This window comes from Mya arenaria, chromosome 3 (assembly GCF_026914265.1).
Source record: "Mya arenaria isolate MELC-2E11 chromosome 3, ASM2691426v1".
Taxonomy (NCBI): domain Eukaryota; kingdom Metazoa; phylum Mollusca; class Bivalvia; order Myida; family Myidae; genus Mya; species Mya arenaria.
Genome location: NC_069124.1, coordinates 33,538,704 through 33,555,243, shown reverse-complemented (window position 1 = coordinate 33,555,243; position 16,540 = coordinate 33,538,704). Strand labels below are relative to the sequence as shown.

The window sequence follows — 16,540 nt, the reverse complement described above, 5'->3', positions numbered from 1 at the left end:
ATGATGTCCAATCATCTCAGCTAAGATCCCAGGCCCTGATACACCATCGATATTGGCTTCGCATTTTGACAAGGCGGTTTTATTTAGTGTTGTTACCCTTAATGATAAAATCAGTTTAACCCGTTCATCTCAGGGCCTCGCAATTTTGGATTATTTATTTAATTATTGAACAAACACCTACCCTCGGGCAGAGCTGGAATCGGTAATTAAATGAAGTGGTTATCAGCGTAAACAGTCAAGCAACAGAGTTAATAATTGAATATGGCGCGGTAGTCGACTACCGGAACCAAATCCAAATAGGCTTTGCTTTGTTTAACATGCAAAAATTGTAGAATTAATTATGAGATGCTTGTTTGATAGACGGATAGACGGATTGACTTTGTATCATGTCCTCGACAAATTAAAGTTACAAATACCTGCTGATGCCCTGATAAAAGAAAATAGCTTGTGATGCGTTAATTGGCGTTTAAAATTGTCAATATTGTAGTTAAACAAATTATTCGAATGAACTTTTTTTTTATATTTTCGCACTTATTTAACGACAATAACATGACAAAACTAAGAACCGAATAATCGTTTCAAAAAAATTGAAACGTTTTTCTTGAAATATCAAAAGCAATCACACTGAATGATAGAAATGCAAGAGCTTTAGATTTCTTCAAGTAACCTAGAAAAGGAGATTTTTGACAGACTTATATTTACTATCAACTTACTATGAAAACAGAATAAGTAAGTACGTACGTAAGTCAGTAATCGTTTATTATTGTGCCATGTATATATACAAAACAAAAATCTCAAAATATATAGAATCGAACTGATAACACCCGGTACCATGGGCTTATAAGCCACCATTTAGGAAAGTTTATACTATTTCAGATGAAAGACGAATAATGACATAAAACAGACACATATACATTTTGAAATTCGCGAATTATAACAATTGTTTATGCTGAATTGAGAAATTAAACTGTTAATTAAACGCAAGACATTTTTATGGAACAGGTTTTAGAACACACAGCAAATATGAACCCATCAATTCATAACACTTTTTCTAATTAAATAGACAAACACAAGGAACTATAAAATATTTCGTGGAAAAAAGACATTAAATGAGAGAGTTTTTCATATGTGAACATGTAAAGTAAATCAATGCACAATATCAAACGCTTTTAGAAAATCCACAAGTCACATGTTAAACAGCAGAATCTGGTACACTTATACTGGAAATGGTGATATTTTATCATTTATTTCTGCTTTGCATACTTTTATATAAGGCCGACATAGATCATATAGGTAAGTAGATCTATAGATTATATCGATAGTAACATTTAGATCCTTTTTTACGAGACAATTTGCTGGATTATTTTTTACATACGCGCTTAAAACCAATTTATGTTCATCAATACATACAAAACAATGTTGCAAAGAACTGTAAACTAGTTTAATAGGATTCGTCTCAGCAGGTTTACTCATTATATTAATATCTTCTTAGAATTATTGGCTACTTTTCACTTAGATAGCCTGTTGATCTTCTTGTCTTCGTGTCGTTTAATATTACCTATTACCTAATCAATTCTTTTTCCATTGAATCTAAAAGATAGTTCTATCTGTCGACAGGATCTTGGAAAACAAATAATTTAAACCTGCCTGTTAACATCATCACATTTTAAGATTTTACATCTTTGATGAACTTCTCTCAATTTCTTCAGACACTAATGATTTGATATTTAATTTCAGTTGATATCAGTTAAAATCTTCTTAATTGGAAACTGAATTGAAAAAATGTAAATTTTATGGCATTTTGACGACGTTTTTCCATATTTGCGATAAAGTAGATCGTGTATATCATCTTTATAAAATCTTTAAAACAACCTCCCCAAATGCTCAGATTAAATATTAATGCATCTCTTCTCCTTTGATAAACTTTCGGATCACTAGCTTCTCTTTCTGTGTTTTATAGAGTTTATACCCTTTATTAATTAAGAAATTTCTAATTCACATTCCATAAACGTTGATATATCATTTAATCTTAAATGAAAGAGTATAAAACCGGAAAAATGCCGTTAAATAAGTTCAGTTGAGTACGATTTTGAAAAGAAAATAGTTTTAAAGACAGTAAGCTTTAGTTCAGTCTCCACTAGTTTAACATCTTTGGTCTTGTTTTATGGTTGTATATATTTCACGGTATTGATCACAAGCAAAAACTACCATAAAGGCATAATTCGTTAAAGGAAAAACGCGATGTTAAGTTCGATTCGCTCTCTCAAAAAGATACAGATTTTGCTGCAGTTAACTTAATCGACCAGAAGCACGTGACGCGTTTGCGCATGAGCAAGCTGATTGACAGCACGTCACTTGAATTATTGGCCAATGAGTTGCATCCTTTTATAGCATAGCGTTCATCTAGCGCCCATAGCCCGCCCCTAGGCAATGTTACAGCTTCATTTCATTCGAGAGTCATAATATTTTCTATAGTCAATGGCTATGACAATAGAAGTTTTACCGTTAAACGCGTGGAACAAATTTTAAATAAAGCTTCAACTACAAAGAAGGAGGCCGTGCCTTACTTGATAATTATGTCCGGTTTATAAACGGTGCTGAAAGGACGAACTTGCTTTAGATAGTAGTACCTTCATCATAAACCTTTAAGTTTGCAGTGACTTTCTTGCTTCAGCACAGTAGTGATATTACAGGTGTAAACGATAGAAGTAAATAAGTAATATATATGCGAGTGCTCTTCAATGACATTGAACATTCGCATGCTGAAAATACCAAAGTGTGGGGCTCAGGAAAGGTATGCAACAAATGTTGTAAATATTTGTTTCAGGCATGTAATTCCAACTGAAATATGTTGTTGAATTTTGTTATTCTATTATGGACTTTGCACTGGCTTGTTTCGGGTGTTGCTTTGGAGGTCAGTGCAAGGCGCTATTCCTTCGTAACTATTTTTCTCTAGTGTTTACGATGTACTACCTTGCACTATTAAAATTTCCACAAGCAGTTTTGCTTGAAATATAGTATGTCCCAGTTAGATTTATATAGAGATGGATACCTGTTTTTCATCCATAAAGACCAAATAACAAAATTGGAGACGTTTTTTTACAATTTTAATATTAAATGTAAACATTTATACTTGGAGTAATGTATTTTAAATTACATTTAATTAAGAATCTTATGTAAATGGAAAAATAAGTGCCATTTTAATGTGAATGGCTTAGTTCAAAGGCGTTCACTGAAAGGATGTTTTTGAATGAGAATGGTTACACGTAAAAGATGAAACTAAGTTAAGCGCTGATAATTATCTTTTTGAGCGTGAACAATTGAGCAAATTGTATTTGTTTATTTGCATCAATGGTTGTTAATGTATATGTACTATCAATAGTTTCAATTATATGTGTTATCAATATAAACAATTATATGTGTTATCCATATAAACAAATATATGTGCTTTCAATATAAACAGTTATATATGCTTTTAATAATTACAAGTGTATGTGCTGTCAATATTCAAATTATATGTGCTATCAATATAAGAAGTAAATGTGCTATCAATATTCCAAATAAGTGTGCTATCAATATGACAAGTATAATTATGTGTTATCGATATTTTCAATTGTATGTGTTATCAATATTTAAAATTATGTATGCTATCAAAATTAACTATTATATGTGCTATCAATATATTTATTATATGTGCTATCAATAACTATATGTGCTATGCTATCAATATTTACAAGTGTATGTGTTATCAATATCTACAATTCTTTTTTTATTACATTTTACGGCGCCATTGTATTACTGCAGTTCTTATTTCATTTTAATAGAGAAATGTAACATGTAGAAATTGAAATAATTAAGAACTATGAACGTCCAACAATAAAATGTTAATGAAACAGAAAGTATGTCTCTTATTTTGCTGACTGCTGCAACAATAATTTGAAACTGTATTAATTGCTAAGTTTCGTTTCGAATTAAAAAGGCATTATATTAAATGTGATAGTTTTAAAACTTACACTAACGTTCTAAATAATAATGGTTTGGTTTGTTTTTTTCTTGTAAAAACATCATTGTACATATGTTGTTTTATTTCACGATACAATTTAAAGCGTTTTAATATATCCGTTGTGTTGTTTAGTTGTTTCCTTTTCTTTTTCAAGCAAATACTGCAGTTTTGAATTTGGTATAAGTTATCAAATCAAAACAAATATTTTTGTTTGTTCATGTAGTACTTAAACCATGGGTGCAGTAATATAAGATTAAAGAACTATGTTATATTGCACAAATGCATTTATCAAACTTGAACCATTCAATCATATCCATATCAACACATTATTATTATTATTATTATTATTATAATTATTATTATTATTATTATTATTATTATTATTATTATTATTATTATTATTATTATTATTATTTATCATCATCATCATCATTATTATTATTATTATTATTATTATTATTATTATTATTATTATTTATTATTATTATTATTATTATTATTATTATTATTATTATTAATGATGATGATGATGATGATGATGATGATGATGATGATGATGATGATGATGATGATGATGATGATGTGGAGGAGGAGGAGGAGGAGGAGGAGGAAGATTATAGAATGAAGTAAAATGAAATTTAAACCAATAGAGAATCTACATTTTAAATTCCTTTAAAGACGCTCGTGCTGAAAGAAAATAATGTCGCCTATTAGTCTTTTCCAATTCTGTATGTAATACAAGTATTTTACAAAAGCTTAAAAGTACGCGTGTCGGCTCATAGTCTAAGAGTCCATACAGGAAGGTATTGTCAAAATAGAATAGAGAGGCATTGACGTGTATGCCAGATATGTACTGCAGATGTTATTGAAGATGAATTTTATTTCATCTTTATTTGTCCTTTTTTACCAACAAATTAGAGAGAACTATAAAGCGTCACTATAGACAACGACTAGACACGTACATTAAATGTAATGCAGCAATATATTTTATCTAAGTTTTATACCATTATTTTCATTATATTACTATTTACCATGGCCTAGACTAAATACTCTATACACCAATATTATTTGTGAAGTTAACAGGCTTCATACCCATAACCTTGTTAAATTGTTTAAAACTATATATTTGATATAAGATCCATGCTTACTATGTGCGATTACCTTATGACTTGTAGTTTGATTTGTTTAAAGGTATTTATCTTTATCAAAAGAAACTGTGTAGTTTACGTGAATATAAAGTAAACAAATATGTTCATTTGATTAAACTTTATCATTTTCCAAAACTTGTTTTCATTTTAAGTTAAAAAAAACTAACAAAATAATTTGTAAAACTCTTTTTGTTTGTCAGCTTAATACTTAGTATGTGACTGACAACCGTTTATTGTACCTCGGAGTTGACAGCAACGTGCACACCTTGAAAACAATATATTCAATGTTATATCTTTTACAACTATATTCCACTTAAATATATTTTTTTTCTGATTTGTTTGAACGAACTGTACATTTCACATTGGCCTTTGTTAACATCGATACAATAACAGTAGGATTTTTTGTGAGTAAGATGTTTAATCATTTAAGGCTACTATTAAAATAACCAGATTGAGTTTTAAATATCATTCGACTCCAGCATTTGAATCATGCCAGATCAGGTGCCTTAATAGGTTTGATTACATTTATTTAATTACCATTATCCGCTACATGACATCTTCACTGTTGCCATATGGGCACATTTAAAATCACGCCCCTTCCCTGTTGTTCGGATCTGGACAGGGCGCAATACCTGTTGGGATCAGCATGTCTCTATTGATGGGAAACAAGATCCCTTTTCACGACTCAGTAAATCACAGATACAGTGCAGCGGTGTAAAGCACTGATTGGTTTTATTTAAAATGATAATTTCGTAAGCATATGGAGAAATGATATGGAACCGTCGACAACCGATTGTCAAGATTAATGCGACTTAACGGTCTTAGAAAGGTCAAAGAAATAGAAACGAAGACATGTTTAGACACCATATGGCGTACATTGCAAAACCAACATGAATGATGGGATTTATATTTCATGTCTAACTGGATTATGATTTGTCTGAATTAAAGCTTCGGGGATTTTGATTCTCAAGCTGGACCAGGAAATCACTTGAAGGAAACACACACACGGTCATTGTCATTCATCAAAGGTCATACATTAACGGTTTAAATATATTACGATTGAAGTCAATGGGGTTCACTTTTAATTATATACTGGTTTATATTTGATATGAAACAATCGTGTTATTTAAACGTTATTCATAAACCTGTTTGTCATGCCTTCCAGAAGTATGGATTTTGACATCTCAGCTGGTAAAGTGGTAAACGCTGACATCAGGCCCGACTCATCCATGCACTCCACGATTCTAAAAACTCCAGAGCAGTCACCAGCATATCCTTACAGACAGAACACCGTTTCCAACGTTCTTCTGCACGGGATCCCAATAGTATCGCTGTTAATTGACGGAAAGGAGAGACTTTGCCTAGCGCAAATATCCAACACACTTCTAAAGCAGTTCAGCTATAACGAAATCCACAACCGCCGTGTTGCTCTTGGGATCACATGCGTACAGTGTACTCCTGTTCAGTTGGAAATTCTGAGACGGGCCGGGGCCATGCCAATTTCATCTCGACGATGTGGCATGATAACCAAAAGGGAAGCTGAGCGATTGGTTAAGTCTTTTCTTGAAGACAATCGGCCACCCAAACTGCCTGAAAATTTCTTTTTTGAAGTAATTCACAAATGCGGCTGGGGATGCAAAGGAAAGTTTGAGCCGTCCCGTTACAACAGTTCCCGAGCAAAATGCATCCGATGCAATGTATGCAATCTTTATTTTTCACCAAATAAGTTCATTTTCCACTTTCATCGTACACCAGACGCAAAGTACAATCACCCAGACGCTGCAAACTTCAACTCATGGCGAAGACATTTACATCTCTGCAACAAGGAACCAGACGATGTATTTCATGCTTGGGAAGATGTCAAGGCCATGTTTAACGGTGGTAGCAGGAAAAGAATGGTATCTTCACCTGGATTTCCAGACTCGAGTCCTCCCATGTCGCCGACAGAGCCTAAACGTCCTAAGCAACCAATAATAGAAGAACATATTACGACAAAACCAAACTTTACACCACATTACCAACCCTATCCTCTGTTCTCTATGCCGGGAAAGAACTATACATTTAATCCAATGGCAGCGGCAAACCCGTTATCATTTCATTATCCGCTGACGACAAAGCCTGATCTGGGAGATGAAACAAAGCAACATATGACTTTCAGTCCTTGGCGTCAACCAACAGACATGTTCATGCCCCCTTATGACTTATTATGGGCTAGTCAGTTCTCTACTCGGGCTGGGAGCATGAACGGAATAAGACAAAATTATATCAACTCATCACCTGTCAAGGATCTTTCCACAACCGATAATTCGTTAAGACAGTCTCCTTCTGAAATTCACACATCTTCGGAGGATGAGGAAGGTACATATAGTCTACAATGTGATGGAGAACATCAAGGAAATCACCGCCCGTCTGCATTTAGGCCTGTACGGAAAACATACAGAAGTGACAACACGCAAAGGGATGGTTCTTCTCCAACCTATAATGTTGACAAGAAAAATGAAAATGAAGAGCAAGATATTGACGTCGAGAAAGATGTCGAAGAGGAGGAAACATACGAAGTTGAAAGACAAGAACATGATGGGCATTCTACGACTAATACGAGCCCAGAACCTACAGAAAATGACTCGACCATTGAGTGCATCGAGGATCCCACAGGGAATGACGAATCAGCGCAGAATATCAGCACATCAGACAATGAAGAGAGAAAGGTAAAGAATCCCAATTGATTTTAAAAACAAAAAGTAATTGCAAACATTAAAATATTTGCCGGAAGAGATGATTAAACAAAATAATTTATTAGAAATACATTTAACACTATTTACATGTTGCAGTTAAACATTAAATTCGCACCATTTAAGATATAAAAGACGGGTTTAAATCTTAATTTTAATATTTGATATATTCCGAAATTAAGCACTCATTTTAAAGTCTCTAGCGAAAACTTGAAACAGTAATTCTGGAGATCTGTACTTGCACGGTATCTGGCTGCTTAGAATTAAAAGATAAGATAATAACGATGGCAATATTAATGGACTAGAGATGTCTACTTAGACACTTTAAAAATTGATAGAACATATTAAAGCAAAGACCTTCAAAGACATAATTCTCATTTTACAAAGCCTGAAGATAAGGTCGAAAAATGACTGTTAAACTGTCGGAATAATTCATTTGAAACACGCGACAGGTTTTATCCCTGTTGTCGGCTGTTTATGATTTTGTTAAATGAAGTTTTCGCTCGATATAAATTGCTCTAATTGAACTTGCTATTCACCCGGGTGTCCCCATGTTAACAGCCCTAACTTGTTAATCGACCCCGGACCGTCCTCTAATCAAAACAATTATGAACGGAAATATCATGTGCTAAACATAGATCGCTTTCTCAGAGGTCATAAAAGTCTCAAATTAAGTTTCAATCTTCACAAGCTGATTGATTTATAGGCATTTAAGGGAATATTTTAAAGTTTTAAAATGTTATAGACAATAATTAAACTACCGCCTTCCTTTTTAGGTTAAAAGCCCCGAAATCACACAAGCGCCCACAAACAATAATGGTAAGTTGTCTAACAGTGTTACGTATGAAATTCGATGAGATCATCCATCAACATCTGAAGGATGTAGTTGATATGTTGCTGTTGAAATTATGAAAGGATTAAAGTTTGTCAAGTACGTTAAATGCAAAAGACTATGATTATCGCCCTCCTTCCCTAAACAAAGATACTATGAATCATCATTGGCAATCTTACAATGCAAAAAAAAACATCTTAAATACCATATTTCAATCGTAAAAATTCCTATAATTTTATATAATTTATCATATTTCAGAAGAACCAGACCATAGTAAATCTAGTCGAAATCTGAATAAAGATGACATCAACACCATGACAAAAGGTACACTAGATAATACCTGCTAAATATAGCTGTTCGTTTCAATGTAAAAACCATATATATACTATATATGGTTTATAGGTCCGTGGTTAAAACCGACTGTCAGGAATATTATGTCAGTCAGACTATCTTTGGAATAGTTCGGTCTCTTCCGATATAGACAAACAACTCGTAGTGATACAACCCCATTGATCAACCGACTAATATGATATTCCCTATATTTTATGATACGTTCACTGTTTTCGTGATCCGTTGTCCAATTGGAATCAAACGAAATTATTTGGACGAGCATTCTAAACAAACACTGTTATTATTATTATTATTATCATCATTATTATCATTATTATTTCATTTTTTTTATTTCATAATGTTTGTTATTTTTACAATTATTATTATTACTACTATTATTATTATTATTATTATTATTATTATTATTATTATTATTGTTATTATTATATGTATTGACATTGTATTTTTTCATTATTACGAAATGTATGCAATCTCAAGTTGACAAAACAAACAGTACCCACCCATGATCAATTATCAATATAATTATTCGATCAACAACCAGATACGGCTTGAAATACACATGAATCACACGATTAATTACAAACCACAAAACAAATACGCAAGAATCACAGGGTTTATCATAAACCTAGAAACAAATGCTCATGATTTACAACATGAAGCATAAACCAAGAAACAAATACACATGGACCACACAATGAAGCATACACCAAGAAACAAATACACATGGACCACACAATGAAGCATAAACCAAGAAACAAATACACATGGACCACACAATGAAGCATAAACCAAGAAACAAATACACATGTACCACACAAAAAGCATACACCAGGATACAAATACACATGGACCACACAATGAAGCATAAACCAAGAAACAAATACACATGGACCACACAATGAAGCATAAACCAAGAAACAAATACACATGGACCACACAATGAAGCATAAACCAAGAAACAAATACACATGGACCACACAATGAAGCATAAACCAAGAAACAAATACACATGGACCACACAATGAAGCATACACCAAGAAACAAATACACATGGACCACACAATGAAGCATAAACCAAGAAACAAATACACATGGACCACACAATGAAGCATAAACCAAGAAACAAATACACATGGACCACACAAAAAGCATACACCAGGTTACAAATACACATGGACCACACAATGAAGCATAAACCAAGAAACAAATACACATGGACCACACAATGAAGCATAAACCAAGAAACAAATACACATGGACCACACAATGAAGCATAATCCAAGAAACAAATACACATGGACCACACAATAAAGCATACACCAGGTTACAAATACACATGGACCACAAATTGAAACATAAACCAAGAAACAAATACACATGGACCACACGATGAATCATTATAACACAAATAATCAAGCATCCAACACCAATGTGATACATCTATAGATGCTCAAATCAACTCAACTCAATACACAGATGAATTAAAACATAAACAGCGAAATGGTCATCAAGCAAAGGAATGCATTCAAATAAAAAAAGCTATAAAAAGCCGTAGCCTACGAGTTTGGGAACTAGTATGTAAATACCCTTTAAAATTCTTAAAGGATTTTAATAACGGTATATGGCATACGTTCTTTTTGTATCTTGATGTTTTGTTTTTCTTTCAGTTTATACAATTGTTTGTTCATAAAGGTTGTTTTTTATCAAACATATTTTACAGTTTTAATAATAATGTTGGCTGGTCCATTTTGATCACGTGACCCTACATGGAGAAATTTGAAATGAAGCCAATACTGACGCTACGCGGCGTCAACAAAGTGAGCGATAATTTAAGCATAGTAAATACTGGTAATATTCATAAACTATGCTGTTTTATCTTGATAAGTTAACTATAACAGCACCACGGAGAAAACTCTTCTATAAACGAAATGAAATACAAATCAGTGATACGCGTCATGTACGGTACTTTTTATACCATTATCAGTTTTAAAGTCGAAAGAAAATTGAAAAAAGCGAAAAAAACCCACACATTTTGACCGGCTCTATTTCTTAACATGGAAATACTGCATAGACTGCATGCACTAGTAGCAAATTTGTCTTAAGATATGTCTGTTTAATCTGAGCCAGATATTGCCTCCGCCCCGCCCCCAATTTCCTAACTTGTATGCATATCTGCTACTAGTAGTAATAGTACATATTATGTTAATGGAATTTGGCCGATTTCGAATTTTTTGAAACTTCATACATTGCGACGCAAAGGTATCTTTCTGAAATTTTTAAACTGAATTTGGTTGCTGTTAGTTATAAGTATTTGATCTTAGAGTATTGTTGAAACATACATATAGAACCTAGAAAGTGACTAGTAATCGCATTGGAATAGTCAATGAAAACACCAAATCTTTTTGACATTCCAATATGTATCAATACAACAGTTTATAACACATCTGTTTCATTTAACGTATCATCACATAGACACACGACAGATGAAACATTTGGACCATGTACACAAACATAATTATATGCATGCTGCAATACTATTATATAATAACAAGAGGCTCAAATAACATTCAAACAAGTATAACGTTCGGTTCAAAGCAATTTTTATTTCAATTTTCCGAATCAAACTCTTATATAGGCATATGCCAAAAGCAAGCAACTGGTATAAAAGCTAATGAGTATTTCACAAGTTCCGGTAGCATGAGCTCGAGGTTACCGGGCAGACTGTTCATGTACACGTTCCGGTAGCATTAGGTAGCCGGGCAGATTGTTCATGAACACGTTTCTCTTCCAGAGGAGCTGGCGCGGCTGCTGCAGTGTGAGATGGATGTACGGCGGCAAGTGGAGAGCGATATTGACCGGCTAAGGCGGTCGCTGGAGGATAGGGTCAGCAAGGAGAAATCACAGAGAGACGATATCTCCGTCCAACTACAAGTCATGAAAGGTACGAAATATATGAGCCCAGAAGCTTACAGAGAGACAAGATTTTCGTCTATCTACAGGTCATAAAAGGTCCGAAATATATAAGCCCAGTTGCTAATAGGGAGAGAAGATCTCCTTCCAACTACAGGTCATAAAAGGTACGAAATAGCCGCCCAGTCGCTCACAGAGAGACAAGATCTCCGTCTATCTACAGGTCATAAAAGGTCCGGAATATACAAGCCCAGTTGCTCACAGAGAGACAATATCTCCGTCCAACTACAGGTCATGAAAGGTCCGAAATATATAAGACCAGCTGCTCGCACAGAGAAAAAATCTCCGTCCATCTACAGGTTATAAAAAGGTCCGACATATATAAACCCAGTTGCTCACAGAGAGACGGGATATCCATCCAACTGCAGGTCATAAAAGGTATGAAATATATACGCCCAGTTGCTAACAAAGAGACAAGATCTTCGTGTATCTAGAGGTCATAAAAGGTACAAAGTATGTAAGCCCAGTTGCTCAGATAGAGACAAGATCTCCTCCCAACTACATGTCACGAAAGGTACGAAATATATAAGCCCAGTTGCTCACATATAGAAAAGATCCCCGTCCTTCTACAGGTTATTTAGTTACGAAACATATAAGCCCTGTTGCTCACATAGAGACAAAATCTCCATCCATCTACAGGTCATGAAAGGTACGACATAATATAAGCCCTGATGCTCATATAGAGACAAGATCTCCGTCCAACTTCAAGTCATGAAAGTTACGAAATTTATAAGCCCAGTTGCTCCCGAAGAGACAAGATCTCTTTTCAACTACAAGCCATGAAAGGTACGAATTATATAAGCCCAGTTGCTGCCGGAGAGACAAGATCTCCGTCCAAATACAGTAAATATATAAGCCCAGTTGCTCGCAGATAGATAAGATCTCCGTCCAACTAAAAGTCATGAAAGGTACGCTTTATATGTCCAGTTGCTATCAGAGAGACAAGATCTCCGTCCAACTACAGGTCATAAAAGGCACTAGTTACATGCCCATTTGCTCATTATGCATAGCAGTCAATAAGGTTCTCAAAGGAACGGAATGAGTGCTTAGTTTCTAAATTCTACAGAATCTACAGTTAAGACTCGGTACCTGCCATTGGTACGAGTAACTCTTGTTTGCTTAGTTGTGAAGCCATCTTATCAACAAATGTACGACCTGATTATCGCAAGATTAATAATTGTAATAAAAAAGGTTACTGATTGAACATAGTGTTACATGTATTTGCAAATTCAAACTAGTTGTGTCTTAGTTGACCAAAGACCAATATGTTTCTTAATAATTGATATTGCTACTTGTCCCATTCGAAAAAATATATTGTACGATTCGATCGTTGGTGAATAAGGCCTTAATAAGGCTTTATAATTCTACGCTTTATTAGTCTTTAAAAACTTAAAAATCTGTGGTTGCTCTCGAATTAGGCTTTTTGTTCCCCTGGTCATCTATACGATCTACGTATCCACCAAGAAATCGGAGCTTTTGACGATTGAATATTAGTTCTAAGTGATCATGAAGTATTTCTGTCGTTATTGATAGCTTAACGAGTTTGAACATGGCATCTTTGTTTTTGAAATAATCCGAACACTTAATACAGAGATTAAGAAAGTAGTATGGAATGAGTATGGATGTATTATATTTCAACCTGATCAAAATTTTAATATGAAATTTTATCTAAGATCAGATTATAAAATGATAATACAATTAATCAGACCGATAAAACTTGACGTTAATGAATCTGTCATTCGAATGCTTAAGATGAATTCGTATCATTTTAAGACATTAACTTCAATTATAAAATAATATTCTTTGCTAAATGATGTATGTTTGAGAATAACTATTTCAGGTTTCAATTCATTACAATCTATCTTTTAAAACAATCTAAAATGGTATATTCAATATCTAACAGATGCGAAATGACACTGTTGTTAATAATAAATTGAAGATAAGTGAAATATAATCTTCCAAAATGAAACAGTATTTATTGAATTATAATAATGAAATATTTATCGGATACTACTAATGATTTACTTACTATCTTTTAACATCAGTCATCTTAAACCATCAATTTTCTAAATTTATACATTTTCCTGTCAGTATTTGGAGAATCAATTTAGAAATTCCACAAAAACAATAATTAATTATTAATAGAGTTTAATGTCTTTCAGATGCCCTTTGTAATGAGCTAGAACAAGAAAGAAAGATACGGGTTACCATGCAGCAAAAACTTAAAGGTGAGACTTACACACCTTGACTGACTCTGTTTTTGCCATTTTTAATTGGCTGATGTTATCAGTGTTTATAAATCAGTAACAATTCTGTGGGCATTTCAAAAACATTAGAAGACACACAAACACAAATGTAATATCAAATGAAACTTCTTTTTTTATATATGACTGACGTGCTCATAATATTTTGCCCAAGTATTTAAAATAACATTTATTGAAGCATAAAGTTAGTTTACCAGGAATATAAAGCCGATCGAGGTAGACCTTGTTTAGTTCGATGATATCTAATACTGCATCTTTCTCGTTCCTTGATATAGAATATCACAACTACTGTGTCCATAGAAATAATTAATTAATCAGCTACCACACAAACAAGCTAAACAATGATTAAACTGCATACTAAAGGGAGTTTTGTTGGTAGTAAACTAGTTTTGGTTTTATATTGGTTTTACTGCCAAACTGTGTATTTGATGAGACATTTTTAAATAATATGAAAACCAGTTTTATCGTTTGTTTTACGAAAACTGGAGGCGGTTTCGTCGGTTCGTTCCATCCAAAAACTAGCTCAATTTGAATAAAATTACATTGCGGACAGTGTTCCAACACGTGTGTTGAAGCACGATTTAATTAAAACAGACAAACGACCATCTGCGGTATCATTGTTTTAAAGACATTTAGAAATAATGGCTACATGCATAAGTTTCATCATTTTGTTAAAACTGTACACACAACCATGCATTTGATTAGTCAAGAAAAACTTTCGAAACAGGTTTCAAACCACCGAAACCCTTAAAACAAATACTGAAACTAGTTTGGTGTCAACAAAAACGCCCTATCTGTCTGCATTGCACTTTCTATAGTTCAATTTTCATTCTCTGTAAAAGAAGTTGCTCATCTTTGACATGGGTTATTTGTTACTTAAGACCGTATAATGTACTTTCTTAAAATCCCAAATTTGGGACCGTTTTAATGAAGGATTATCTTAAATCTGTATAAACGTCACAAATGGCAATTCATTGCATTTTTATGTAATTGTCCAAGGTCAGAGTTACGTTATGTACAGGGAAGCCGAACTAGTATGGACTGAAGGAAAACAAACACCGTTTGAATGAAAAACGGGCAATATCCTCAACTTCTTGAATATTTTCAAAGTTAGCTAAAGTTTCATTCACATAAATATGTGGCAAAAATGAAACTATGTTATTTAGATAGTTTTAATTTACGACTCAAATATTTTTTGAACGGTCCATTGAAATGTTCTACCACTTAGTCTATTCGGATGACTTTTCCCCGATTATATATATTTATTTCATTCGGATTGTACTGTTGTCAGTCTGACATTGCTCTTTTTCCATCTAAATGGCCGTCAACGATTCTTATAACGATTTCAACTATGGCAGACTTGAAGATACATAAGAAATTTCAAGATAATAAAAAGTAGCCCTTAACGCTCATTATTGTAGTCAATATTGCTCTGTATTGTAGAGGCCCACGACGCCCTCCACTCCTTCTCGGGGACGGTGTTTCCTGCCGGGAGACCACGAGGGCCAGAGGGAGACAAGGCCCTACACTGATGACCACATTCTGAATGGAAATTAGTTGTTTGACCTAAGATAACTAAAAACAATGTTATTGATTTACCTGAAAATGGGGACGGTGTTTCCAGCCGGGAGACCACAAGAACCAGAAGAAGACAAGGCTCTACATTGATAACACATTGAGCAAAGGAAACTAGTGGTTTGACCTTGGAAACTAACACACAATAGTATTGATCTACTTGAAATAAGGGCCTACATATATGGAATGTATGCGTTCTATACACATTTATATACACATGCTTGATGACAGTGTTTTGTCAAATAACTGGACCTGTGTTGTGGCATGTTTTACAGATATACTTTTCAGTTTTACTGTTTATAAATGATATACTCGTTGTTGTTACGCTGATAATATAATTTTCTAGTATTAAAGCTGCACCCTCACAAACTGTTTCTCACTCTTACAGTTTTTACATTGTTTTTAGTTGTTTTTTTCTCAGAATCAGCTGATTTTGGTACCGATGCCTTCAATTCAGTCATATAATACAAATCAATAGAACATATCTCATTTGTTTTGGAAAATTGCCGTGCATCTATTTTTTCTTAAAGTATAAGTAACGCTTTTAGCCATAAAATATCAATTTATGAACATTAAGATCAAAAACTGCGACTTGATCTTTTGTCAGCATTTTTGTATCACTGGTTTCCGAAAAAAAATTGCAAAAATTTGCTTATTCCAATATA

At 33.5% G+C, this 16,540-nt stretch overlaps 1 protein-coding gene across 1 annotated transcript; it reads left to right on the top strand.

The window, feature by feature from the left end:
- The first annotated feature begins 2,684 nt into the window (after positions 1 to 2,684).
- On the top strand, positions 2,685 to 16,020 carry LOC128225967 (SKI family transcriptional corepressor 1 homolog-B-like). The gene is made up of 7 exons (XM_052935860.1): positions 2,685 to 2,794; positions 6,317 to 7,859; positions 8,660 to 8,702; positions 8,974 to 9,039; positions 11,858 to 12,007; positions 14,199 to 14,264; positions 15,744 to 16,020. The coding sequence occupies exons 1-7, from the start codon at positions 2,742 to 2,744 to the stop codon at positions 15,830 to 15,832; spliced, it is 2,010 nt and encodes a 669-aa protein (XP_052791820.1). The 5' UTR covers positions 2,685 to 2,741; the 3' UTR covers positions 15,833 to 16,020.
- The last annotated feature ends 520 nt before the right edge of the window (positions 16,021 to 16,540 follow it).